This window comes from Nycticebus coucang, chromosome 18 (genome assembly GCF_027406575.1).
Source record: "Nycticebus coucang isolate mNycCou1 chromosome 18, mNycCou1.pri, whole genome shotgun sequence".
Classification (NCBI taxonomy): domain Eukaryota; kingdom Metazoa; phylum Chordata; class Mammalia; order Primates; family Lorisidae; genus Nycticebus; species Nycticebus coucang.
Window position 1 is genome coordinate 63,120,345 of NC_069797.1, and position 27,875 is coordinate 63,148,219.

The 27,875-nt window shown below is 43.2% G+C and overlaps 1 protein-coding gene across 7 annotated transcripts in view; it reads right to left on the reverse strand.

Annotated features, from left to right (window-relative positions):
- The window catches only part of MARCHF10 (membrane associated ring-CH-type finger 10), a 239,954-nt gene that overhangs the window by 16,925 nt on the left and 195,154 nt on the right, over positions 1-27,875 (reverse strand). For 4 of the 7 annotated variants that reach the window (XM_053567910.1, XM_053567914.1, XM_053567911.1 and 1 more), the window contains 4 exons: positions 23,726-23,878; positions 16,965-18,375; positions 6,185-6,351; positions 3,820-3,929 (listed from right to left, as the gene is read on the reverse strand). In XM_053567910.1, the coding sequence (XP_053423885.1) occupies positions 3,820-3,929; positions 6,185-6,351; positions 16,965-18,375; positions 23,726-23,878 (1,841 nt within the window). The remainder of the gene's footprint in view (positions 1-3,819; positions 3,930-6,184; positions 6,352-16,964; positions 18,376-23,725; positions 23,879-27,875) is intronic. The other 3 variants (XM_053567913.1, XM_053567915.1, XM_053567916.1) reach the window with 2 other exon arrangements.

The window sequence follows — 27,875 nt, forward strand, 5'->3', positions numbered from 1 at the left end:
TCAGGCTTTCAGAGGACCTGGTTCCTTTTCATATTTTGACTCCAGTATGTTCTGAGTCCAAGAATGTGAGTTGCTCTGTTTCTAATCTGAGATCTTAGTGCCTGGCAATTATGACTGAGTGACGTGAGACCTTCAGGCTGCAAAATACTGAATTCATTTCTCAAGAAATCCTCTTTTTCTCTCTTCTCCCTCTTTCCTTCTACCTTCTTTTCCTTCCTCCTTCTCACTTCCTTCCTTCCTTTTGTTTTTTTTTGAGACAAGAGTCTCATTTGGTCACCCTCGGTAGAGTGCTGTGGCATCTTAGCTCACAGCAACCTCAAAGTCTTCTGTTCAAGTGATCCTCTTGCCTCAGCCTCCCAAGTAGCTGGGTCTTCAGGTGCCTGCCACAATGCCTGGCTATTTTTCAGAGATGGGGTCTCACTCTGGCTCAGGCTGGTCTTGAACCTATGAGCTCAGGCAAGCTTCCTGCCTCAGGTAGCTTGGGATTACAGGCATGAGCCACCATCCCTGGCCTCTTCCTTTCTTTTTTGACACAGAGATTTATTACATTGCCTGGGATGATCTCAAACTCCTGGGCACCACAATCTTCCTGCCTGAGCCTCCCAAGAAGCTGGGCCTACAGACTCATGCTACCAGACCCAGTTTAGTTTTTTTTTTTTTTTTTTGCAGTTTTTGGCCAGGGCTGGGATTGAACTCATCACCTGGAGCACATGGGGCCGGCGTGCTATTCCTTGAGTCACAGAGGCCACCCCCAATTCAGTTTTAGTGGTTTTCTTGGTGATATCTTTAAGCTCTAAGATTCTTCCCTCAAATGTGTCCAGTCTGCTAATAAGCCTAGCAAAGGCATTCTTTATTTCTATTACAGTGTTTTTGATCCCTAATATTTCTTTTCATTTCTTTCCTTTTTTTTTTCTGTACACTATTGATTAGAAAATTTTTTTTTCTTTTTTCTCTTTGTTTAGAGATGGGATCCCGCTGTGTTCCCAAGCCTAGACTTGAACTCCTAAGCTCAAATGATACTCCCACCACAGCCTCCCGAGTAGCTGGGACTACAGGCATGTGCCACCATGCTTGGCTCTAGTATTTTTCTTTCTCACGTCCATCTCTCTGCTTGCTTTGCCCATTTGTTGCTGCATTCTGTCCACTTTATCCATTAGAGCTCTTAGCATATTAATCACAGTTGTTTTAAATTCCTGGCATGATAATTCTAACACCCCTGCCACATCCGAATCTGTTTTTGATGCTCACTCCATCTCTTCCAACTGTGTTTTTTACCTTTTAGTGTGCCTTGTAATTTTTGGTTTGATAGCCAGACATCATGTACTGGGTAAAAGAAACGCCTACAAATAGGCTTTTAGCAATGTGCTGGTAAGGTGTGGGAGGAGGGAAGGATTCAACAGTCCCCTGAGTGGCCTCAGTCTTAGTGAGCCTGTGTCTCTGGACGTGAACTTCCCAAGTACTTCTCAGCCCCTCTCAGGTTGGCTAGAGGCACTGGGGTTGAGTATTTCTCTTCCTCCAGATAGGTTTGGCTCTGATAAAACCTGAAAAGGTTAGGCTCTGGTTAAATAGTTTCTTCTGAGGACAGACTTTATTAAAAAGAACAGAATGCTCTGATGTATAACAAAAAATCCTATCCCTTCCTCTGTCAGAAGCATGAAGGGTTTTTCTCTGATATTTATTGTAAGAATCTGGTTGAGCTCCTGGAGGTAAAACTTACAAAGATGTGGGGACACCCCTATGCCTGGGTCCCCCTGGAGTTTTTGACTCTCAGATTTGACTACCCTGAGCCTCTGGCAATTCATTAATTATGGTTTAGGTCTCCCTTCCCCACATGGTTCCCACAGCGGATTCTGCTTACCAGTCTCTGCTCCGGTTAGTTATGATTATCCACCCATCTGTCTCTCTTTAGGAGCAGAAGTTTGCCCTATGACCTCACTTCTCTTATGGATTTAAGAAGAGTTATTGATTTTGCAATTTGTTCAGCTTTTTACTTATTGTTAGGATGGAATAATGCCATCCAAGCTCCTTACACGCAGGATTGGAAAGCATATTAAGTCTTTGAAATTCAGTGTGTACTTAATATAAAATTAGGTGACATTTTACTTTCTGTTATGTTTGATACTGCATCTTTGAAATTCATTGTGTATTTAACACTTATAGCACATGCTGATTAGAACAAGCCACCAGCTTAGTAGCCACAAAAGCCTTCTGGCTTCCATCTTGGACAGTATAGTAGAAGATCCTTTGCCTGAGAATTGGGCATCACCTTAGCGCCTGAGGTTAACTAACTTTTTCACAGTATTAGAAATACAATCCAGGGCGGCGCCTGTGGCTCAGTGAGTAGGGCACCGGCCCCATGTACCAAGGGTGGTGGGTTTGAACACAGCCCCGGCCAAACTGCAACAAAAAATAGCTGGGCGTTGTGGTGGGCGCCTGTAGTCCCAGCTGCTCGAGAGGCTGAGGCAGGAGAATCGCGTAAGCCCAGGAGTTGGAGGTTGCTGTGAGTCCTGTGATGTCATGGCACTCTACCGAGGGAGGTAAAGTGCCTCTACAAAAAAAAAAGAAAAGAAAAGAAATACAATCCAAATGCTTCAGGAGTTAATTCATTAGATGTTAAAAAGTACACAGCAGGCCAGCGGCTTACACCTGTAATCCTAGCACTCTGACAGGCTGAGGCAGGCAGAAAGCTTGAGCTCAGGAGTTCAAGACCAGCCTAAGCAAGAGATCTTATCTCTAATAAAAAAAATAGAAAAACTAGGTGGGCCTCATGGTGGGCGCCTGTAGTCCCAGCTACATAGGAAGCTGAGGCAAGAGGATCGCTTAAACCCAGGAGTCTGAGGTTGCTGTGAGTTATGACACTATGATACTCTACCTAGGGTGACAGAGTGAGACTCTCTCAAAAAATGTTTTAAAAATTAGAAAAAACAGGGCCAGGTGCTGTGGCTCACACCTGTAATCCTAGCACTCTAGGACACCAGGGTGGGTAGATTGCCTGAGCTCAGGAGTTTGGGAGCAGCCTGAGCAAGAGCAAGATTCCCATCTCTCTTAAAAAAAAAAAATAGCTGGTGACTACAGGCATTGTGGCCAGTGCCTGTAGTCCCAGCTACTTGGGAGGCTGAGGCAAGAGGATCACTTGAATCCAAGAGTTAGAGGTTGCTGTGAGCTATGATGCCATAGCACTCTACTGAGGGTGACAAAATCAGACTCTGTCTCAAAAAAAAAAAATTAAAAAAAATAAAAGGTACACAGTAGGCATTTTACTATGTGTTTATTAACCTTAGGTAAAGCAGTTCCTTCTTACTCCAGAGTTACCTGATGTTTAAATTACTTCCCAGACCCTAACTTTTTTTTTTCTCTTATGGTTATTAAATTAAAAATTACCTACAGGGTACAATGTGAACTACTTGGGTAATGAGTACACCAGACCCCACTGCTGTAATACAATATATACTTGTAATAGAATCCAACTTGTACTCCCTAAATCTATTAAGATAACATACAAATAAACTTAAATTACTTCAGCAAATTTGGGTGTGGAGCTTGTAAGACTTTTTGCTATTTCTGTGGTCCAGTTGGCCACTGCATCTTCCTGCTTTTGTCCCTGACAGCAGAGGACAACCCAGGACCACCAAGACTTTTCAATTCTGCAAATCACGAATTAGTGACAGACCTTCTCAAGGAGAGATACACAGACATTCTCAGACTCACACCACACACAGCCTTTTACACTCCTTAGATAGGGAAAGTGAGCATCTACCTGCCCTCTACCTTTAACCAACTGTAGCCCATGGAGGCAGAGTGGGCTCCAGGGCTCCCTACCTGGGACTGCTGATGCTTCTGGTAGAAGTCAGTCATATTAAAGTCATCCAGGTCGACCAGCAGGCTTTGTTTACACATCTCACAGGTCTTCACAGTGCCAAGATCTGCTCCTTCAATTACATAAAGAATTATGTGGTACATATGACCAGGCGTCTGTTTGTGTTGGCATTTTAAACAGGTGATATTTTGAAAGTAAATTTGTGTGTGTTATGAATTCTGAGCTTCAGTGAGTGACCTTCATTTAAAATTAGCCTTCTTCTGTAGAAAATGAGCTTGAATCTGAGAACTAAAAAATTTCCTTGGCAATCATTTATTATGCAAGCTTCCCAGAAGTGAAATTCCTGTAACTTTTAAATAACAGATCTTGCTTTCTATTTAAATATAAACGTGATGGTTCATAAAATTGAAATTGCTACGCAGGGGCTCAGAATCTGTAACACAGGTGTGACAGAAAGTGTGAATACCGGTCCTATTTTCTTTTTTTCTTATAAACCTTACACAGGTCTGAGTAAATAAATTAGCAAGGGCCAAATATGTGGCAGAAGTTATTCTTCATCAATGGCATCAAAAACCTGCCTTTACTCCCGCCCAGATGACAGTCCCACCCCGGGAAGGTAAGAGAGCCACGTGCCACGGGTGGGTACCAGTTACAGGAGCATCCAGGGCCCGGCACTGAAGTCAGAGCTCAGCCTCACTTGGAGAAATGGGAGAAGGCTTCCTTGGTTGCTATTTTCATACAAACATGCAGTTACATCAGCAGTTTTCCTCCCCTTATCCTGTTCCCCACTGCAGAGTGGGAGATGCAGAACTGTGGCTGTTCTGTCTGAGCAAACACCCTGCCCTCCCTTTTGTCCCCTTGGTTGCTGCATTTTAGCTAATAACGTACTAGCGTTCACTTGTTAGTCACCTGTGTCTATTAGGTAAAGACAGGGCTTGTGCAGCTTTATACCTCAGTTCTACTTCACCACTGGGGACAGAAAATAGTAAATTATAATAAAGACTTTCAAAGGGCAAGGACAAACGGTAATCCCTAATCTGCATTTTGTCTGCTTGTTTTTTTCTTTTTCTTTTTTTTTTTTTTTAGGCATCCTTCAGTGATGCTTTAGGTAATTGAATGTCCCTTGTATCTGGAAGTCTAAGCCTGGGGAACATCCCTATATTAACATTGGCATTTATGGGCATTTAGCAGCATCTTCATGATGTTCCATGGGCACATTTTTCTATGCTAGATGTTTAATTGGCCCAAATTTCTAGGAGGATAACGCATTGTACGGCACTTGGTCCCTCGTTCTCTGAAGGACTGGATACTTTCCTGGTTATGTGGACATGCATTTAAGCATCTTGATTGGCGGCCTTGTATTTCTCATGCTAGGGAAGATGCAAAATGGAAAAGAGCTTCAGAGACGAGAGCGTTAATAGGATTATCCATGTGCTCATTCTCTGATTAAATGGTGTGCTGTCCTTGGTGAGCAGACACACAACGTCCCATGGGGACAGTAAAGCTCCAGGTGTCCCAGGTGGCCCGGAATAGTGATAACAGGACTTGGAGCAGGACAGGGAAGAGGAGAGAAATAGAATCTGGCCATGGGGTAAAATGTTTTCACAGAGGTGCGTCTGAAAGGCTGAGCAGCTATTTTCTGATCAAGTTGCTCTTTGCATTGATGTTCCGTGTGTTTTGTTAAAGTTGCTCTCATTCCTAAAGCCATGTTTTAAAGAAACCTTCTGTTCTCTGCCAAGAACTACAGCCGCCCGACTGATGTGGCTGTATTTGGGTTATAACCTCCCCAGGGAGCTGAGAAGGGGCTGCACACCCAGTTAAAAGATCTGTTAGGGAGCTGTCAAAATCAGCACATGGAAATATCTTTATCTAACACGGTTCTAGAAAATCAGATTGGTGCTCCTTTCTTACCCCTTCTGAAAAAAGAGCAGCCTTGCTTAGTTTCTGTGGTGATACCCCTTCCCCTCCTCAAATAAAAGGGAGTGGAGTTGTGTGAGCTGTGGGGGGGTGGGGAGGATGTCTCTGAATTACTTAAATTATTTTTGCTAAGCTTCCATCACCGACTCATTTCTTCTGGTTCCTTCCTCCTGGGAGGTGATCTTAGCATCTCTGCTCAGGTCTCAAGCAGGAGTGGGATTCAATGGCATCTATTTCCAGGATTCTTCTCTCAGACTTGAAAAAAAACTCATTTCCCTCCCAGAATTTGAAGATAGCATTTATGAGCAAGAACCCTGAGCTCAGCCACGTGTCCCTGTGTTACTGTTCTGCAGGGAGAGTGAGCGGATGACAGGGCTCCGAGGCCCACACTGTGGTGTCTCATATTAATTATATGCCACGGCACGTTTGCTGGCTTCCTCTCCCGCCTACCTGATGTTATTTTCACTTTCAGCCACTTTTTCAGGCACTCCTGATGAACAAACTTCAGGCTTCCCACACAGCCACAGGGCTCCAGGAGGGGGTTGCTTGGGGAACCCCCAGCTATCTGACAGATGCGACACAAGTCTCCTTCCTCCTCGGAGTCCTCCTCCAGGAGACTAAATAGAAAACAAGCTCTCGTGACCAGGAGTCTACACATTTGTAGTTTTCACAAACACTAGTTCCCAGGGCACTAGTGGGAAAAGGAAGTGGGAGCTATCCTAGGGCTCCCCAAGGTCCCACAGCCCCCGCTGAGTGGCCTCTGATACGGCCACTAATGATACATGTGTGAATTCTTGTTTTATTATTATTATTGTTATTTTTGCAGTTTTTGGTCGGGGCCAGGTTTGAACCTGCCGCCTCTGGTATGTAGGGCCGGCGCCCTACTCCTTGAGCCACAGGTGCCGCCCAGAATTCTTGTTTTATATCAGGCTCCTTTGCAGTTGTTGGTATGTGTGTGCTAATCGCGGGGGACCAGTGCTGCCACCACAAATCAAGAGGAGGAGGAAAAGTCTCCAAAGGGAAATGGGGTAGAGGCTGGGCTCCCCCTCCCTGTACTGGTGTTCTATTGGCTGTGTGGTATATTGGTGAGCACAGGGCATTCCTGGTCAGGGGCCTGAGTCTGAGGCCTGCCTCTAAAACCTGTGAGCCATGTGACCTTGGACAAGTCCCTTAATCTTCCTGGGACCCTGTTTCCTCATCTGCAAAATGAGGGTCATGGTGATAACATCACTGCCACCTGCTTCACATAATCGCGGGTAGACTAGAAGTGTGATGATGGTAAGCATGGTTTGCAAACTGTAAAGTGCAACCAGTATTTGCACTTTACTGGTCCACTCGGTAGATGTTGGTTCCGATGAATAATGAACCAACAAACCTGGACACAAACTCACTGAGAACATAACACATGCCAGCAAATGATGTCAATATTCCAGAATGTAAACTGCTAGAATCTGATGACGACAAGAAGTAATGAAAATGTAAGCAGAGATGTGTGCATCTAATAAATGGTGAGTGAGGAGTAGCTGGTCAATGTTCACGGTGGGAGATGCTGAGAACCCTAAGGCTATTTTTTTCTTTAGAATTTTTTTCTCCCATGGGACTGGGTGCTGTCTGATTAAGGAAAGGAAACTGATAGGAGACTAAAATCAAAGGAAAGGAAGAAATGAACATTATGGTGGATATAGGAATACATGGGGTATTTCTGGCCAGGCCCTGTGGGTCACACCTATAATCCCAGCACTCTGGGAAGCTGAGGCGGGCAGATAGCTTGAGCTTAGGAGTTCAAGACCAGCCTGAGCAAGATTGAGACCCTGTCTCCACTAAAAATAGAAAAAACTAGCCAGGTATAGAAGCAGGTGCCTGTAGTCCCAGGTACTCAGGAGGCTGAGGCAAGACAATTGCTCAGGCCCAAGAGCTTGAGGTTGCTGTGAGTTGTGACACTGCAACTCTGTCTCCCCCCCAAAAAAGGAAAAAATAAAGAAAGAAATACATGCTTGGTCTCTTGAGAGAACTTTTCCCCAAATAAGGGGGAAGAAAAAGGACCTTCCCTCACAGAAGTTTAATGAGAAGGAGCAGAATTATAATTTTCCATTATGGATATTCTGAATAATTTAAAAATATTTTCAATATGGAGATTTCAATATATTTTCCATATTTTCCTAAGTAATCTGGAAGAATGAGTATACAGTGGAATAAATGTCCCCAACGGATGAAGGTAAACTATAGGGCGATCTTGCAAGTTTGAGAAGGGAAGCAGAAAACTGGCAGAAGACTTTTACTTCAGGTAAGTGCAAAGTAGTGCTTTTGGAAATAAGTGATTTAAATCAGCGGTTTCCAAATGAAAATAAATGGTCATCAGGTTCACCAGTAGGAACTTTCTAAGCAGGCTCCACCCTTAGACATCCTGGTTTAGTACCTGGGGCCCAGGAATCCGCATGTTATGATGGTCATCGCAGCCTGAATACCACTGATCTCAACGGTAGGATCAAGGTGAACTTTTTATAGTCAATAAATACTTGATTCCTGGCTCAGCACCTATAACTCAGCGGCTAGGGCACCAGCCACAAACACCAGAGCTGGCAGGTTCGAATCCAGCCTAGGCCTGACAAACGACAACTACAACCAAAAATAGCCAGCGTTGTGGTGAGCACTTATAGTCCCAGCTACTTGGGAGGCTGAGGCAAGAGAATTGCTTAAGCCTAAGAGTTGGAGGTTGCTGTGAGCTGTGACACCACAGTACTCTATTGAAGGCAACACAATGAGACTCTGTCTCTAAAAAAAACAATAAATACTTGATTCCTAACTTACAGTCCTCCATCTTCTCAAAGGTATTAGTTGGAATCCACTGACATTTTTTATTTTAAAGAAAAGTGAAGGAGAGACAGAAAAGAAAACTCGGGTGTAAAGTCGTCACCCCAGAGTAAGTGCTCTACAATACTCCGGTGTGCTAACTTCTGTCATTACTTCTGTGCACATAATTTTTTAGAGTTGAGGCTGCTCTTAGGATTAATTAGCTCAAGATAGGAGGCTCAGCACTCCTATTAATCTCCTTTCCCACACAAATCTCTTAAAAAGACCAAAAAAAGATAATTATGTGAAATGAATCCGCAATAGTACAGGAAAACAAGCAGTCCAGAAAGAATGAGGGATTCCTGGAAGGCAGATGTCAATATCAAGGCACTGACAACAGGAGAGGAAAAATCGCAGCCCAACTTCAGACATGCTCACGGAGCAGGCCCCTGAGAAGGAAGGGCAGCCCCAGAGACACCCCAGCCTCGGGCTACACCTGAGATGGGCACTTGTGAAGGTAACTAGTCTAGACTGCATCAACACAGTGGGGCCAGCCCTGTCCCCCTTCAGCTATCTGGGCAGCAGGCAGTGACAAGGCCTCTCCCCAGGTGAGTGCTCTGCAGCTGGCGCTAAACAAAGGGAACTCTTCAGAAAGGCCAAAGTTTTTAAAAAGTTCATTGTTATTTTCCATTTACACAAGACTTCCCATTTAAGGAAGCGATCTCAGAGGAAGCAGACACTCGAATGCTGGGGACAGTTGGTGAGGTCAGTTCCCCCTCTCTACTGAACAGCCCATTCATTCCTTCATCAAAGATTGGGACCGGCTGCCACATGTGGAAACCGACAGTGTGAATGAGAGGGGACAAGAAAGAGAAGCTAACTGACGCTAGAGGAAATACCAATAGTTCAGGAAATGGAGGAGATCATTCTCAGGAAAATTCCAGAGGATATTGCCAGCTGTCACATAAAAGGAACAACCAGAGAGAGACAAGGATTTCTGGGTTAATTTAAAAGAATGTAGGGGAGGGGACGGGAGTGGGGGTGGGGAGGAGGATGGGTGGAGGGAGAGTAATTGGTGGGACCACACCTCCCGTGCATCTTACAAGGGTACATGTGAAACTTATTAAAGGTAGAATATAAATGTCTTAACACAATAACCAAGAAAATGCCGTGAAGGCTATGTTAACCAATTTGATGAAAACATTTCAAATTGTATACAAAACCAGCACATTGTACCCCATGATTGCATTAATGTACACAGCTATGATTTAATAATAATAATAATAAAGAATGTGGGGGCGGTGCTGGTGGCTCAGTGGGTAGGGCACTGGCCCCATATACCAAGGGTGGTGGGTTCAAACCTGGCCCCAGCCAAACTGCAACAACAACAACAACAAAAAAGAATGTGATTAACCAAAACTTCAAGATGTAACAATATTAAAGGACAAAATATAATCAGGGCTAGAAAGCTATAAACTGATCAACCCTCCAGGAAGAGATCAGTCCTGAGCCTTCAGGCACCACGTGAAAGCGAAATTCTTACAAGTACTAAGGAGAATGGGAGAGTCCAGATCACAGGGGGAGAGTTTAATAAATCTCTTTCAGAAATTGACAAATTCAATAGAAAAGAATAAAGTATAGAGGATTTTAATACATATTTTTAATATATCTGTGCCAACAAAGAAAGACTAGAGAATATATAACCTTTTCCAGTGCCATCGCATATTTATACATATTGAATATGTACTGAGGTACAAAAAAAATACAAGTCACATTTTCTGAAATCACAATGCAATTAAATTTGGATGGGTTATAAACATTTTTAAAAGCAGTATGATAAAGGGAGACTTACAATATCAAATATTTGTAAAAATTCACGGATCTATAATAAGTAAAAATGTATCATTGATGTAATATTTCAGGCAGACTAATGGAACAGAAGTAAAAGTCCAAAAACAGAATGATAAGGATAGTGTATGCCAAAAAAGGCTTTTTTTTTTTGAGACAGAGTCTCAGTTTGTTGCACTTGGTAGAGTTGGTAGAGTGCTGTGGTGTCATAGCTCACAGCAACCTCAAGACTCTGTGCACACATGATTCTCTTACCTCAGCCTCCCGAGTAGCTGGGACTACAGGCGGCTGCCACAATGTCCAGCTATTTTTTTCAGAGATGGGTTCTCCCTCTTGCTCAGGCTGGTCTTGAACCCATGAGCTCAGGCAATCCACCTGCCTCAGCCTCCCAGAGTGCTAGGATTACAGGCATGAGCCACCATGCCCGGCTTGCATTTCAAATTAGTTAGGAAAGGATAGACTAATAGTGAGACCACTGGCTAAATAGTTGAAAAAAAAGATCTTAAAACCCCAGCCCATGCATCTTCATATTCCATATGAATTTAAGTGTAGCTACCACATATTAACTGCTTCCAGTGTGCTATGTACTCTATAACACATAAACGTTTAAAACCTCATTTAATGTTCACTGTTCTTTGAGGAGTACACGTTGTTATTTCTATATTCTGGATGGGAAAACAGATTTTTAAAAATGAAGGAACTTGCCTAGAATCACAGAGCTAATAGTTGATAGAATCAGGAATCAAATCTAGACCCAAAAGACAATAAAGCTCATGTTTTTAATGTCTCTGACATGTAAAATGAGAATACACCAACAATACTACAAGAAAATAATTATGGACACGTGTGTGAGCATTAGAGTTTCTAATCATGGCACCAAATGCAAAAGCCAACACCGCCAGCTCTGACTGCAAATGATCTTAAAATCATACTATGTCAAAAACATCGTGTACATAAAATATAAAGTGAATAGAACAGGAAAAGTGTCTGCACAATAGTTGACAGAGAATTTATATAGATTTTGTAAAAGGAATGTTTACATATTCTAGTAGATAAAAACAATACCAACATCCCGATAGAAGAATGGCCAAAGGCCACAGTCAGGCAATTACAAACAAAGAAAGGCAGATTAACGATAAATGGAAAAAGTTCAGAGTTTACTTTATTCTGCTAATAAGCACAAAATTTACAAATTAAACTAAGATAATTTTGGGCTAATCATTGGCAAACGTTAAAAAGAATGGAAATCCCTGGACTTGGCAAGCACGTGGAGAAAGAGGACTCTCATAAAATAGTGATGAGATTGCTAACGGGTAGAACTTTCCCGCAGAGTGATTTGGCAATATACATTGAGAGCCTTGACAATGTTCATTCCCTTTCATCCACAATTATACATTTAAGAAGTTATTCGAATTAAGTCTTTAATTCGAAAAATGCCATAGCCTTCCTGGCATTTTCTTAGTTATTGTGTTAAGACGTTTATATTCTACATTTAGTAAGTTTCACCTATACCTTTGTAAGATGCACCACAAGTGTAATCCCACCAATCGCCCTTCCTCCGCCCCCTCCCCCCTCCCTCCCCTCCTTTTCCCCCTTCCCCCTATTCTTGGGTTATAGTTTCATAGTTGAACATATGATCAACATATAATTTGATCATATGTTAAAAAATGATCAAATTATAACCGTAAGTAGCCCTCAAAAATTTATATAACTATGTAAAATAAGGAGAGTATCAAAAAATATAGGGTTTGGAAAGATCCACGTTCACAATTGAAATGAATTTCTACTATGAAATTTTTACTGTGAAAGAAAACCGTAAATGAACTACAGACAAAATATAGAAATTAATAAGGTTTAGCAAAATTATAGATAAAACATATAGCAAATTGGATTTCTGTACATCAGCAACAAAGAGTTAGATTTTAAATTGTTTCAGTTGTAAACAACAACAAATAAAAGAACCAAGGGACTTCTATCAAACAAAAGACTTTCATGAAGAAAATCTCAAAATTATAATGAAAGACATTAAAGAGGACACAGAAAAAATAAGAGATAAAAAATAAAAGATATCAAAGAATGATTTCACCTCAAAGATGGCAATTCTCCCAGAATCATCTATAGATTCAATGTAATTCCAATAAAACCTTCAATAAGCAGATTCTTTTTTTTTTTTTATTAAATCATAGCTGTGTACATTAATGCGATCATGGGGCACCATACACTGGTTTTATAGACCGTTTGACACATTTTCATCACACTGGTTAACATAGCCTTCCTGGCATTTTCTTAGTTATTGTGTTAAGACGTTTATATTCTACATTTAGTAAGTTTCACCTATACCTTTGTAAGATGCACCACAAGTGTAATCCCACCAATCGCCCTTCCTCCGCCCCCTCCCCCCTCCCTCCCCTCCTTTTCCCCCTTCCCCCTATTCTTGGGTTATAGTTTCATAGTAGGGCTGAGTACATTGGACACTTTTTCTTCAAGCTGTCACCCTGGATAGAGTGCTGTGGCATCATAACTCACAGCAACCTCCAACTCTTGCCTCAGCCTCCCAAGTAGCTGTAGTACCTACAGGCGCCTGCCACAATGCCCGGCTAGTCTTTGGTTGTAGTTGTTGTTTGGTGGACCCGGGTTGGATTTGAACCCGCCAGCTCCAGTGTATGTGGTTGGCCCCTTAGCCACTTGAGCTACAGGCGCCGAGCCAACAAGCAGATTCTTGAGTATATAGTAGAGGACTCTTTAAAGAACAAGGTGGGGAAGGAGGCTTACACTGTCACTCATCAAAACTTACAAAAGCTACAGATGTTAAGATGACTTGGTATTAGATGAGATAGACAAAGAAAGACCATTGGGCAGAAGAGAGTTCTGGATGACAGAAGGGACGGCGCAGATTAGCAGGGAAAGATCCTGGGACAAGTGAGCATTCCTAAGGGGAGAAATAAAGGTTACCTTGCACCATGGATTAAAAGTCACTTTACATTTAAATTCAAAATCCATTTCACATGAAGTCCTAAATGTGCAAAGCAAAATTAGAGATTTTAGAAGAAAATAGGAAGAATATCACAATGACCCCAGGTTAGAGAAGGATTTCTTTTTTTGAGAGAGTGTCTCACTATGTCACACTTGGTAGAGTGCTGTAGTGTCACAGCTCACAGCAACCTCAAACTCTTGGGCTTAAGCGATGCTCTTGCCTTAGTCTCCCAAGTAGCTGGGACTACAGGTGCCCACCATAACGCCCAGCTATTTTTTTGTTGCAGTTGTTTAGCAGGCCTGGGCCTAGTTTGAACCTGCCACCCTCGATGTATGTGGCTGGCACCATAACCACTGTGCTATGGGTGCCAAGCCAGGGAAGGATTTCTTAATCAAGACAAGATACAAATCAAAATCCATAAAGAAGATGAACACATTTGACCGCATTAAAATTAGGAATCTAGGCTCGGCGTCCATAGCATAGTGGTTACGGCACCAGCCACGTACACCAAAGTTGGCAGGTTCGAACCTGGCCCAGACCAGCTGACCAACAATGATAACTGCAGCAAAAAATAGCTGAGCGTTGTGGTGGGCGTCTTGAGGGGCTGCTTGAGGGGCTGAGGCAAGGGAATTGCTTGAACCCAAGACTTGGAAGTTGCTGGGAGCAGTGACGCCCCAACACTCTACCGAAGGCGACACAGTGAGACTCATCTCAAAATAAATAAATAAATAAATTGGCATTATTTAGTACAGTAGAAGATTCGCTCCCCGCCAGCCCAGCAATTCTAGCCCAGCAATTCTACCCCCAAATATGCCATATGCACCAGGAGACAGGTTCATGCCAGGTAGTTTGCAGGAAACAGTAAGTGACTTCAGTGTCTGTCCACAGGAGAATGGCTAGATTGTGGTAGATTCAAACAATAGAAAGAATACTTTGTAGTGGTGAAAAGGGATAAACTAAAGCCAAATGTATCGAACAGGATGCATCTCACTAGTGATGTAAGAAGAAAAAGCAAGTCATGGAAGACTAGCTATTCCATTTCTACAGAGTCCAAAAATAATACTAACATTTCCAAAGAGTTCAAAAATACACACCATGTGTTGTTTAGAAATACATATACACATATGGTAAAAGCCCAAAGTAAAACCAAGACTTTAAGACACAGCAAAACAGGCCAGGCGGGGCGGCTCGCGCCTGTAATCCTAGCACTCTGGGAGGCCGAGGCAGGAGGATCCCGTGAGATCAGCCTGAGCTGAGAGTGAGACCCCATGTCTCTACTAAAAATAGAAAAATTAGCCAGGTGTTGTGGTGGAGGCTGAGGTGTATGCGGAGCTGGTAGGTTGCAGAGGATTGGTGAGACCAGGAGTTTGAGATTGCAGTGAATTATAATGTTACCACTGAATTCTAGCAGGGTCGACAGAGTAAGACTGCGCCTCAAAACAACAATGACAGACAAAACCCACAACAAAACAAAAAGGAAAGGATGATGAAGGCAATGCAGGAATGGTATGGGGGTTGGAGGGAAGGGGATGAGAGAACTGGCTGGTTAGGGGCTCAGAGGGTTCCAGGGCATCAGGAATGTTCCATCAGCTGGCAGCTGGCTCAGGGACGTCTGGGTATGTGTGTGTTTAAAATTCTCTAAAGCAGTGATTTTCAACTGGTGTGCCAAAAAAATTTTTAAAGATTAATTAAATTATTTTCAAAAGAAGTTCAAAGCACAGTAAGTATATTCTTTTTTTTTACTCTTTTTTTGATCAATGTAAGTGTGCCGTGAAAGTTTAACTATAGATAAGTTTGAGTATGCTGTGAAATATAAAAAGGTTGAAAAACACTGCTGTAAAGTATACATATGTTATATACTTACTTTTACCTATTAAAGTAACTGAGGGGAAATTTTTAAAAAATATAAGTGACATCGAGAAAAGGGCTTGAAATATTAAACTAAGGCATATGATAGAACAATACGAACCAATGTTCCCTAACAATTGCCTTTATATGCAAAGATAAAAGACTGGAAACAAAGTTTTTAACGGTGCTTATCCTAGGATGATGTGGGGTTACAGATGATTTTTCTTTTAAGTCTACATTTAAAATATTTCCTAAAATGAGCAATTTTAAAATAAAAAAGTATAAAGTTTATTACACACCGAAAAATTAGTGTCTAAGTACGTGAATAATAGCTATTGAAGGCGAGACTGTGCCTAAAAGCAGATGTATTTTAAAAGAAGTTATTTTTAGCTCAAAGGCATCCTCTTGGGATAGCAGAAGTCCAGACTTCTAACAAGTAGGTCTGAAGCTGTATTTTGGGTGGGTGAGGTTGAGGGGGGTGAGGTGGTCTCTTGGCCCTTAATCACGGATCAGTCTTCCGGCAGCCTATTTAACATGGAACAGAAAAGGTACTGCTAACCAGAAAGTCACCTCGTTACTGGAGTTGGATAAAAAACATATAGGAATATGTATGTGTTCTGTGTCCCATTTCCCTTTCTAATTCATGGACATGGAATTTTCTCACAAATGAATATCAACAGGATAACTGACGGCCCAAATGAGCCATACTAACGACCTGCATGGAGGGCTCAGATTCCAAGAATCAATTTCAGTAAGCCAAGATTAGGGCATGGTAAACACCTATCATAAACAGCGTGGTAGAAGCCTGACATGGTATTTAATGATGGCTTTTAAAAGGTATCAAATTTCATAGCTGTGAAATATCCCCAAATCATCTCATAAGAAAGAAAAGATCAAAGAAAAGGGCGATTCAAAAAAAGATCTTATTTCTCTCTCTCATGCATGAAAAGGAGCACATAAAATGGAAGCAGTGGTTACCCCAGCGCAGCCCTTCAGAGAACTGAAGTAACCATGGTAACTGGGAACCGTCTTTCAGTTTGTAAGTTTCAAATTCTAGAACTGTTGGTTGGATTTGGGATAAGTCATGTGAGGTAGAGCTGTGAACTTCAAGTGCCAAATAGTGCTTTCTCTGGGGAGATAGCAACCTTTTCACAAAAAAATCTTGGTTCCTAATTGCTGGAAAGAAGAGTAAGCCTTGGGGCCGCGCCTGTGGCTCAGTGGGTAGGGCACTGGCCCCATATACCTAGGGTGGCGGGTTCAAACCCTGCCCTGGCCAAATTGCAACAACAACAACAAAAAATAGCCAGGCGTTGTGGCAGATGCCTGTAGTCCCAGCTACTTGGGAGGCTGAGGCAAGAGAATTGCCTGAGCCCAGGAGTTGGAGGTTGCTGTGAGCTGTATGATGCTATGGCACTCTGGGTGACAAATGAGACTCTGTTTCTAAAAAAAAAGTAAGTCCTGGGTCACAGTCAGAAACCCTTATGCCTAGCAAACTTGCCTTTCTAAAAGCTATGGTATTCAAGAAAAACATGTTGGAAACACTGAAGAAATTGAGCAGGAACACCAAACTTTTCTTTATATGTACGTATGTTGTAAAAACAATAAAAATGAAGAAAATTTTCTCAAAATAAGCAACCATTTAAAAAGTCAAAGAAGGGCCTATTTATGATTTAAATATCCCGTGACTCTCTAATGAAAGTAGTGCTTATTCAGCATTGGAAAAATGGGGGGGGGGATATATTTATACATATAATTAGGAAAATTCCTCACCTTTCTTGCAATTTCTTGAGTTTCACAGGGTCTGTCTTTATCTTAGTGGTCTCTTGTCCATCTGTGTAACCAAAAGATGCCATTATGTTCCCATGATCATTTTGATTTGGGAAATCTGACACTGCAAAGAAAGTAAATGGTATATTTTCTTGCAGGGACCCAGGCACATGCAAATGGGCTTGTATGCTCATTCCTGGTGGAGAGGAGTTGGAAGAATTCACTAAGGACAAATTGCTTTGTGGATTTAGTAAAAAATCATCTGGGTACAGAGGAGCCCTCTGAAGTCGGCTTCTTAAAGTAATATCTTCTGCTCCCCCAACATCAAATTCAGGCGTACTGTTTACTGGAAAATAATTGTGGTTTTCAGTATTGGCAAATGAATTCCTGTTTCTAATGGGGGAAAGTGGTCGGCGAATATTAAACCTTGGGTTTCCCTCTGAGTCTGAACTGTGAACTAAGGTCGATGACATTGACAAGTCTCCTGGAATATCATTTCTCAGAGGAACATGTGTTAATGACGCAGGAGTGTTAAACGAATTCATTGATGATCTTGGAGCTATTGGTCTATCAGAAAGAAAGCAGTCAAGAGAATTTCTAGAACTGTTTAAATAGTCTTGCCAATCTCTTTCATAATCATGGGCACCAGCCCTATCTTCCATAGAAATACAATCACTAGATATATTTTCAGCATTGAGACCATCATCTTGTCTGGGTTTGGATTTGGGGTCCCATGAAGGAAAAGTCTTATTTTCCCTGCCGCTGCTGTCGTTCTCTTTAGCGGACTTCCCGGGAAGCAGCTCAGAGTCTTGGAACAACTTTTGCACAACAGAAGGCGGCTTTGTCACTGGCTCCATGGCATTACCTATTCTTAATGAACCATGATTGGGCTCACATCTTCTTAGAGAATTATCTCTGCCATTTTTTTCAGCACTTTCTTCAAAAGCTTTATTTTTGGCCTGAGTGGCTGACGTCCCCCAAAATCTACTTCTCACAGGATTGGAAGGAGAACGGGGTGAGTGCATGCCAACCACCAGCAGCTCTTCTTCCATGTGGGTTTCCTCTTCAGTGTCATCATTTTCTCTCCCAGTGTTTAATGATAAAATGGAATAAAAGTCTTCATCTCTGAACCTAAATGGTGCCCTTCTTGGCCCTCCCACGTTGGTGGGTGTGAGTGGTGGCCCCAAGGACTTGCTCAACACTTGAGGACTGTTTGTTCCTTGGAAGGCCTGGGACAGGGTGGAATGGGTCTCGCTCTGGGAAAGAGGACTCAGGTCCTTTTTACTGGCTCTCTCAGGAGGGCTGTCAGTCATCACCAGCTGTGAGGATGGGACTAAGTTTCTTCTCTCTCGAGTTGGCCTCTTCAGCTTAGTGTCACCTGCCCACATGGGTCCTTCTTGTTGAACTGCTGGATCTGCATTGAGAAAAGACTAATTTATCATTCTATTAATAGTGCCCGTGGACGAAAGGCCTCTAGCATGAAAGGCAGCAGACAAGCCCTGGACGAGACAGTGTGCAGGGCCAAACGGCTGGAGGGCCACGAGGGACAGCGGACAGTGCACTTTGTTTTACTGTTTCTGAATTCCCCTTGGTACACCCGTGGAGCCCGGGCTGGCCCTGGGGACATGGGGATACAGATACATTCCTAAGGAGCTTTGGGAAGACTGGTCCAGCTCCAGCCAGTCAGGGCTGATGACGGGTAGACCTCTTACTAAATACTGGTTTTCGTTCCCTATTTATTGAAAAGGAAAACCAGCACTCTGGGAATGACTTCTACAAAAACCACCAGTCTTTTCTCATCCAGCCTCTTCCAGCATACATTTAAGATATCCTGCTTCCCACACAGCTTTACAAAAACTGAAGAGCTGTACTATCTATCTTGGCAGTTTGGGAGGAAGGCTCTAGAAGTTGGTGCCAGGCACACTGATGATTTGGTTTATGCTGTTTAGTGCAAACAAAAATGATAAATCTTTCATACAATCATTATCTCCTCTCTGTCCCTGGCCCCAGGTCAATTTATAACCCCTGGCTATCTTAGAATCCCTACTTCCCCAGCCCTTTTGAGTCTAAAGTATGAGGAGCTGGAGAGAGGAGAGAGACATAAAGTTCCTGAGTAGGGATTTCTGTTGGTGAAATCACTCCCAGTATCTTAGAGCAGTGATTTTCAACCTTTTTTTAATCCCACAACCCACTCGAACCGATAGTTAAACTTCCACAGCACAGTTAAATCATGTTGATCAAAAAAAAAAAAAAAAGAGAGAAAGGAAAAGAATATACTTACTGTGCTTTGAACTACTTGTATTAATAATTTAATTAATGATCTTTAAAAATTTTTGCGGCACACCTAAGACCCACTCATGCCACACCCGTGTGCCACAGCACACCAGTTGAAAATCTCTGCCGTCTAAAATCTCTGCACTACTTATTGAAGGCTTACGCTGAGTGGGTCAGGACCGTGCTACCCATGTCTCTCTCTCTCTCTCTCTCATGCCCCCCCAGACTCAGAACCCTCTGAAATTGGCACCACAATCACCCCACACTATAACTGAGGGCACCAAGGCTTAGGGAGCTTACATTACCAGCCCATGATCATGCTTCCAGTAAGTGATGGACTGGACATTTGAACCTCAGCCTGCCTGACACCAGGGTTTGTGATCTTAACTACTACCTTGCGTGATCCCTTAGGAAACTGCCTGGCCTTCCAATTTTCTCATGAAAATATAGACCCTTTGCACTCATGGTGACATGTGTGCTGCTGAGAGTTCTTTCCCCATCCATGTGCGTAGAAACTGAAAGTACTTCCCTGGTTCCACTTACCTTTTCCCTCCTGGCATCGGCCTCCCCTGCCTTTACCCCTCTCTCTGCTATTCTGTGAGATCTTTCTATAGCAGGTCACCCTGTGGAGTGGACAGGCCTCCACAGGCCCAGGAAGGTTGTGTGATAACGGCTCTGGCTGGAGAAATGCAAATCCTCAGAGCAACTGGCTTAGCCAAGGGCCAAGTCAATACTGACTCAGTTAATTGAGGTGCCTCACAGGGGAGAGGCAGCTTGAGTCTCTAATGTCCTAATACTCTGTAAGCTTCTTTTATTGTTAACGGCATGGGACACTCAGTGACACAGTGTGAATCTTTACTCATCAGCTCTTCTAGAAATCAGTTAAGCTCTCCTCTCAGGCCCTGATGGGTTTCATAAAGCCCAGCTAGAGATGTGTCAGCAATTCAAGGATGCTCTGGGCATCTGGCTATGCGAGTCCAGCCGTGGGCTGGTGGATGCCCACCCCAGACTGGGCTGACCACATTTGTGGGGGACAAATGCTTCTACATAACCACATGAATCCTCCTGATAACTTTTCTTTCTTTCTTTTTTTTTTTAAGTAAAAAGGTGATATATAAAGGAGTCAGAAGTGCAGGCTCTAGTTGATTATTTTGTTTTGAATTCGACGACGTCTCGTTCCATGAACACACAACCCGCTAGAGAACGGGCAGCCGCGCCCTCTGCCCTGAGCAGGTGCAGCTCAGCCTCCTGACCAGGTAAGGGGAGAACACCTAATGGGCAAAACACTCAGCTGGGGTGGCTTCTGAAAAACAGAAAGTGGAAAGTCAACAGGAACCACGAGCACATTTCACAGAAGCCACCGAGCTGTCACAGGGAGACACCGCCCCTGGGGCAGGAGAAGTCCCAGGCTACTTACAGCTCCTGCAGATCCCTGAAATACGCACCTTTACCCTTCCCTGTCACCACAACGGTCTTCCTCTTTAAAAACTCAGAGCTTCTGGGAGGTGTGTGCGCGCCAGCTCGCGTGCTTCCCCTAGAGGTGGCAGACTGTGCCATTCTATATTTATGCTACTTTAACCCTATTTTTTTTATGTCTATCAAATAGGGAGCAGATTTCAGTAGCTCTAGGGCTGGGAATAAACACTCGATTTGGTACGCCAGGGATGTGCTATTCATAGACCAGGCCCTGCCCACCATCTCCGGGAGCTCTTGGGGGGACAGCGGAACAAACCCCCGTCTGCCCGAGACACTGCCTTTAGCCTGAACTTCCTCGTGTGCTCGGCCCATGGTTTCCTACATTCTGACAGCCATATACTCTTAATTTTTTCCCGCTGGTTATCAAAGTGGTTTAAGATCATTAGAGAAAATCTGGAAACTAAGGAAGAAGATGGAGAAGAAAATTAAAATCACCCATAATCCAAAACTCAGTGACCTAGCATTGCTGCTGCTCTGGCTTCCAGGCATGGCCGGCAGGCTTGGAACTACCTCACACCATTAATTTATTCTTTAAGGGGTGGCACCTGTGCCTCAGTGGAGTAAGGCGCCAGCCCCACATGCTGGAGGTAGTGGGTTCAAACCCAGCCCCGGCCAAAAACTGCAAAAAAAAAAAAAAAAAAAAATTATTCTTTAAGAACATGATATTAATTATAGTATAAAGGTATCTATAATTTTTTTTTTTTTTTTTTGCAGTTTTGGCAGAGGCTGGGTTTGAACCCGCCACCTCTGGCAGGGGCCAGCGCCCTACTCCTTTGAGCCACAGGCGCTGCCCTATAATTTTTTTTAAACTCTTTCCCCACTGAGCACATATGTTGTTTTGAGGTTTCTGCTGTCGTGGTTTACACTGTGATACCCTTGTTCATGGATCTTTGATGACGGATCTTCTTTCCTTAGAATAGATCCAGAGAAGTGGAACAGCTAAGTCAAAGGCATGAGCTTTTTAAAGGCTTTGACACATGTTGCCAAATTACTTGCTAGATGGTTTGTACCAAATTACCCTATAGGCAGGACATGAAGACATCTAACAGCTGTTTTGCCGGCAACCCATGTCGGTAATTGTGACAAACAGTGCCCAGGAATATCAGTTGTTAGCTTCACTACTAGTATTACTTTAAAACCCTCAGCCAGGTTGGCAGGCCAAATTAATCTCATGTCAATTTACATTTCTTATTGACTGAGGTTGAACTTTTAAAAAAGTGTTCGTTAGCGACCTGTATTTATTCTGTGAAATTGTCTGCTATGCCCTTTTCCTTTTTATTTTTCTGTTAAGTATTGGTGTTTTTCTTATCGATTTGCAAGAGCTTTCTGTATTTTATCTCTGTCACATTCGCTTCAAATGTCTCCCTGATACAATTCCAATATCTGGCTCCTACTCGAATTTATGCAATGTAGTGTGTGAAAAAAGGAACTAAAAGGAGACTAGTGAGGAGATAAGTGGGGAAGAGAAGGACCCCTGGGTTTACTAGAAAATTGGAACAAATTCTCAGTGGATCACAGGGTGATGGGAGGTGTCTCTTGGGTGCAGACGGAGGATGGTAGGAGCACCATGGGTCCAGGAATGTTTCACCTTTCAAATAATATTCAACACTTCACTGAGGAAAGCTGAGGAGGTGGCAGAAGAGCTAACCAGAGTTCAGGGCCGACTCTGTGGATCTGTTTTGTGCTGGGGGCTGGTCTATATTTTACTTATAACAACGCAACAAGGTACATTTCATTACTCATGTTTTAAGATAAGGGAACTGTAACCCAGGATGGCTACTTGAGCACCCTTGACCCCACTGCTGAGAGGCAGAGCAGAAACTAGAACCAAAGTGTGCCTGAGCTCACGCCTGTTCCCACAGGACCCCCTGTGGGTGTCTGGTGACTACAGACTCACTTACGCTCTAAGTGCCCTTAATTTTAAACCATCCAAATACCACATTTTTCTATGTGTATATATATATATACATATATATGTATATTTTTCTTTTTCTTTTTTTTTTCTTTGAGACGGAGTCTCACTCTGTTGCCCTGGTTAGAGTGCTGGGGCATCATAGCTCACAGCAACCTCAAACTCTTGGGCTCAAGCTATCCTCTTGCCTCAGCCTCCCGAGTAGCTGGGACTACAGGCACCTATCACAACCCTTGGCTAGTTTTTCTATTTTTTAGTAGAGACAGGTTCTCACTCTTGCTCAGGATGGTCTCCAATGCCTGAGCTCAAGCAATCCACCCGCCTTAGCCTCCCAGGGTGCTAGGATTACAGGTGTTAACCACTGCGCCCGGCTGTGTTACGTATGTGTCCACCACAGTATATATCACAATTAAAAATAAGGGCTACTCTGTTCATTTAGCACTATGCTCAGTGTTTCTCTATGGGAAGAACAGGTCTGTGGCAAGGTTGGCTGTGAAGTGTCACTTTCCTTGTGTCCCAAGGGGGTTGTCTACCAAACTAGTATTTTGAAATAAAGCACATATACGTTCTCATGTTATTTCTTACACATTACAATCTTGCTGCCGTGAGTGTTTGGATCACAAGGGAGATCTCTGTGAGAGGTGAGCAGTCTGCCACCCATGGACACCCTTCCTCCCCTCCTGGGGGGGGGGGCGAGTGGGGACTGTGGCCAGATGAGACATCCCCAGAGCTGCAGACTGCTGACTGCTTCTTCACCTTCCCCTCCCCAGCCCCCTGCCTCCCACCACCCAAATGCCTTCTCTGGAAGCCACACGGCTGGCATCCACTCAAAACTATGCACAGTCACACTTGTGGACTAATGGGAGAGAAAAAGGAGAGATAAACTCCTCCCACTCCCTTTTCTTTCCCAGCAGCCTCTCTCAGAAGAACAAACTCCCTAGGTCAAATAGTTTGCTTTTAAAACCTTTCAAGTGGTTGATTTTAAGGCACACTCTTCTTCACTTAAAGACACAAGTGTCTAAAGATTATAAAGAATTCACCAGGTAACAGCACAAAGCAGTCCTGCCCTCTGAGGACCAGGGTGCACAGCCACAGTCCTTACCTGCTCCCCTGAGAGCTGGTGCCTTTGCCGGCAACTGTGGTTTCTGTCTGCTTTTGTCCCCAGATGCTCTTGGGCTGTGCAATTCTGGGCTGATTGCCAATCTCTCTAGGTTTGGCCTCCTCTTCTTTGACAAAATCTTTGGTGCCTGGGCTGCTGAAAGGGGCAAAATCTTTTCAATAATTAATTTCTTAAAGGGAAATATCTTCCACATAAAGAAAGTGTGAAGGGCCCAAAAATCAGGGTAGGGCAGCGCTGTCAAGAGAGTGGACCCCAGGAGGAGAGGGAAGAGCTGGAACTGGACCCTGGCTCCACTCCTGTGCAGCCAAGGTAGCTTGGGCAGATCACTTCACCTCTACAAACCTGTTCCCCCCCTGTTATGTGGAAATAATAATACCTGCTTCACAAGGCTGTTACCACGAGTACTGTGACACCTGCAGTGCAGAGTCCACAGGGATCTTTCCTTCTGCTAAGAAGTTTCTAGCTTCTGACTCATAGGTGTTGGAATGGACCTTCTGGTAACCCAAGAGCCTTCCACAGTGGGACACACTGGCCCCCAGCTGCTCACCTAGGTTTGTACCTGCATATTTATTTCCTTGGGTTGTTTATTGGTGGCAAACATGGGTATACAGAAAGGCTTCAAGCACTGGGGACCCTACTATGTGGGTTACGCACTCACAGGAAGACAGCAGCGGAGGTGCTACTGTGGACTGAATTCCTGATGAACATTTAAAAAAAATTAACATTTTCAGTTAGGTTGCTAATTGGTATGAACAATTTCAAGGTTCTTCTTCACGTGGCTTTAGCATCAGTGCGTGTGAATTGGAGAAAAAGTTTCAGTATTTCCCACACATCTCTACAAGTTCTTGGGTTCATAAGGCAGTTAAATCATGAGTATCTGGACTAAATCTCCCAAGATCACGTGCCTGGATCACCTCCTTTTAGACAGTTTAGAAATTGTACAAGTAGGTTACAGTGCTAGGGCATCATAACTCATAGCAACCTCAAACTCTTGGGCTCAAGTGATCCTCTTGCCTCAGCCTCAGGCAATAGCGGGGGAAAGCTGGGAAGAGTCCCTGACCTGTGTGCAAGAGCACAGCCTTTTCTGGCACGTGGAGACAACTGGTTTTATGTTCCAGAGTGTAAACTGTGGTTGCGTGAATAGTTTTCATCGAGACTCAAGAAAGGAATGAAAGTTCTTTCTCTTTGGCAGCTCTTGAAGCCTAATTTAATACGATGGCTAAGTCTGCTTCCTTTCCCTGAGAGGCCTGAGAGGAGAAGGCAGTAGGTTCTATGCTCCAAGACAGAGGGGACCATGTTCCACAGGGAAATTACTAGAAGAGGGGAGCTGCTGGTGGTGTTTGGTCAACTTAGGGCAAGTTGGTAGAGCCCAGAGGGATTGTGGGGCCAGTGTTTCTGGGCTCCAGGAAGGAGAGAAGGGAATGGGGATTCTCCAGAAAATGGGGGTGGTGGTGGTGGAATAGGGTAGTGATTTGACATGACTTCACTGACCAAAAAGGGAGAGAGAGGAGGAGAGGGAGGGGGGTGGGGGGGAGAGAAAGAGATATGAGGTGCTTTATAGAAAGGCACCTACAGGGGAAATGGGGGAAAGCATTTCCTCAATGGCAGAAGTTGCATTTCTTGAATCCAGAGGTTTCTCCCTCATCACCTGGGATCTCATCCCTCCTGCCTTCCATGTGACAGAAGAGTAAGCTGCAGGATCTGCATATACCAAGGAGGAAACAGAAGGCGGGCCAGGGAAAGGGCAGGCTAGGATGTCAGGCCAAGTCCAGAAAGCCAGGATCCAGCCCAAAGGTCCTTATTATAAGGATTTCACTTTGATTCCCAGCAGCAATCTCAGTGGAATACTCAGATTTCCTCCACATGCCAGGCAGAACTTCACTCTGCTGACAGCACCTCCCTCTGTGCTGTCACACCCGAGGGCCTTTCCTTCCCATTCTACACCAGTCGGCAGCCCCTTCAAGGTCTGTTTCTGGTTTTATTCCACAATGTCTGCTCTGACTGTGCTTTGGCCAGAACCCTCACTTTCAGGTGTTTTATGGCTTTTAGCATTTAAATATTCTAAAATTGCTTACTGTGTATGTGTTTTCTCTCCAACTGTAAGCTCTGGAAGGGTGAGGACCATTTCTCAGACAGTCTACATGTTGCCTTGCACTATAGCGCAGGACAAATACTAACTGCCTACTATGACTTATAGGCCTCAAGAAGATGTATTCAGCCCAAACTACAGGGAAACTTCAAAAGCATAACTTTTTTTTTTTTTTTTTTGCTGTGCAAAACACCCGATAGCTTAAGATGAAAGGTTAATTTGTTTTCTTCAAAAATCTCCTTCCTTCAAAGCATCAGATCTCTTAAATGATCTCCCAAACCATTAATATGTGTCCTCAAAGTTCTCAGCAAACTAAAGAAACAAAGCTGAACAACTAGAGATCGTTTCACCATTCCTTGCCATGAAGAAATCACCATCATTGGTGCAGGCAGGATCCTCAAATTGCCTACAATTTCTGCCAATTGTAAAATGGGAATCTTATCTTGTTACTATACAGTTTAGCAATAATGTACATAAATGGCCTAACTCAGTGTCTGGCACATATTAACTGCTAAAAATGATAGCTGCTGCTTCTACCTTAATGAAGACCACTATTTTGAAGTCACACTTATGAGACAACTGAGTTTGACCAGAAACTCATTACTATGCAGGCTCTACAGGTTTAGAATAACTTATTCTAACTTAACTTATTCGGAGAATAACTTATTCGGTAGCCTTTATTCTGGTGAAGTTCTTGTTGATTCTCTCCCTCAATCTTTTATAAAATCCAAAAGGCAAATAGCAACTCTTTTTATTATAATTTGTTCAACAAATACCTGTGTGTCTTTGCTATGCAATAATTTGAGGGTTCACAAAGATGAGCAAGACATTTTGCTCATGACCTTAAAGATTATTATAATCTAATTTGGCTGCACTGCTGACTTATTCTCTGTGATACCTTTTTTTCTATACACATCAAATTCCTAAAAAATATTTCTTCTGTCTGCACTCATACTCACAAATGAGGTGACCTTGACTGCACCACTGTGTGTACATGCATTCAAGAGTTTCAAACACTCAACTTGTATTCCAAGTTCCTAATCACTTTACCTACATGGAAATAAGCCAAATTGCAGACCTTTGGAGGCTTTCTATGATGGCTCCTCACATGGCATGGAACATGTATTAATCTGCAGGCAGACTAAGTCATATTTACACTGGAAGAGGAAATATAACTTCCTTTCAGGTAGCAGGATAAGCCCTTTGCCTTACAGAAAAGGAAAGCATTTGTGTTCAGGAGTTTCATTGCCAGGTAACTCAATATCCTGTTTGTGAGAGAATTTTGGGAAGACTGTGGTTTGCTTTGGACAAGATACAGCCCATACTTCCTTCCAGTATCCAAGCAAAGTGATGCCTTCAGAAACCAAATAGCCATTTAGATTAAAGGCATCTATCTGATTCTATCTACTCCTGACAACGCTGGGAAACAGTGATTGTTGACTGAATAGTTCTTAATTTAACCAGAAAAGGAGGAAAAAAAGATAGAAATCTCATATTTATACAAGACCCTGGCAACAGAGAACCAAGTCCATTCAGGTATCCACCTCAATCCCATGCTCCTGCTAATTACTCAGTTCCTCACATCACTTGCCAGACAGACATGCTCTTGACAAAGTCAAAAAGAAAGAGCAAGAGGAAAACATAATTCCTGAACTTTGATCACCCTCCCATACTACCTTCACTGGGATCCCCAGTGCCCAGGTGGGGCCAAGATCCATCGGAGAGATGCCTGTTTGAAAAATCTGTTGCTTCTTTTGGCTAGAGGGAAGAATTACAGCTTCATAGCAAGAGCTGGTGCTGCCCTGGGGTAATAGGCAGCTTTCTGTATGGTCACAAATAACAGGCTGCCTCTATCTGCCTATTTGAGTGTGCTTAAAATGTGTGTTGTCTCGCATGCCCAGAGGAGATCTTAATTAAAGCTTAATTATGTACCATAAATATGTTTTATTTTGGCACTCAGGAGGTGGGATTTTTGATTTTAGGAAATGTAATACCTAATAAGTAGGCAAGAAAGGGAAATGTAAACACCGACTGAGCCCTTTC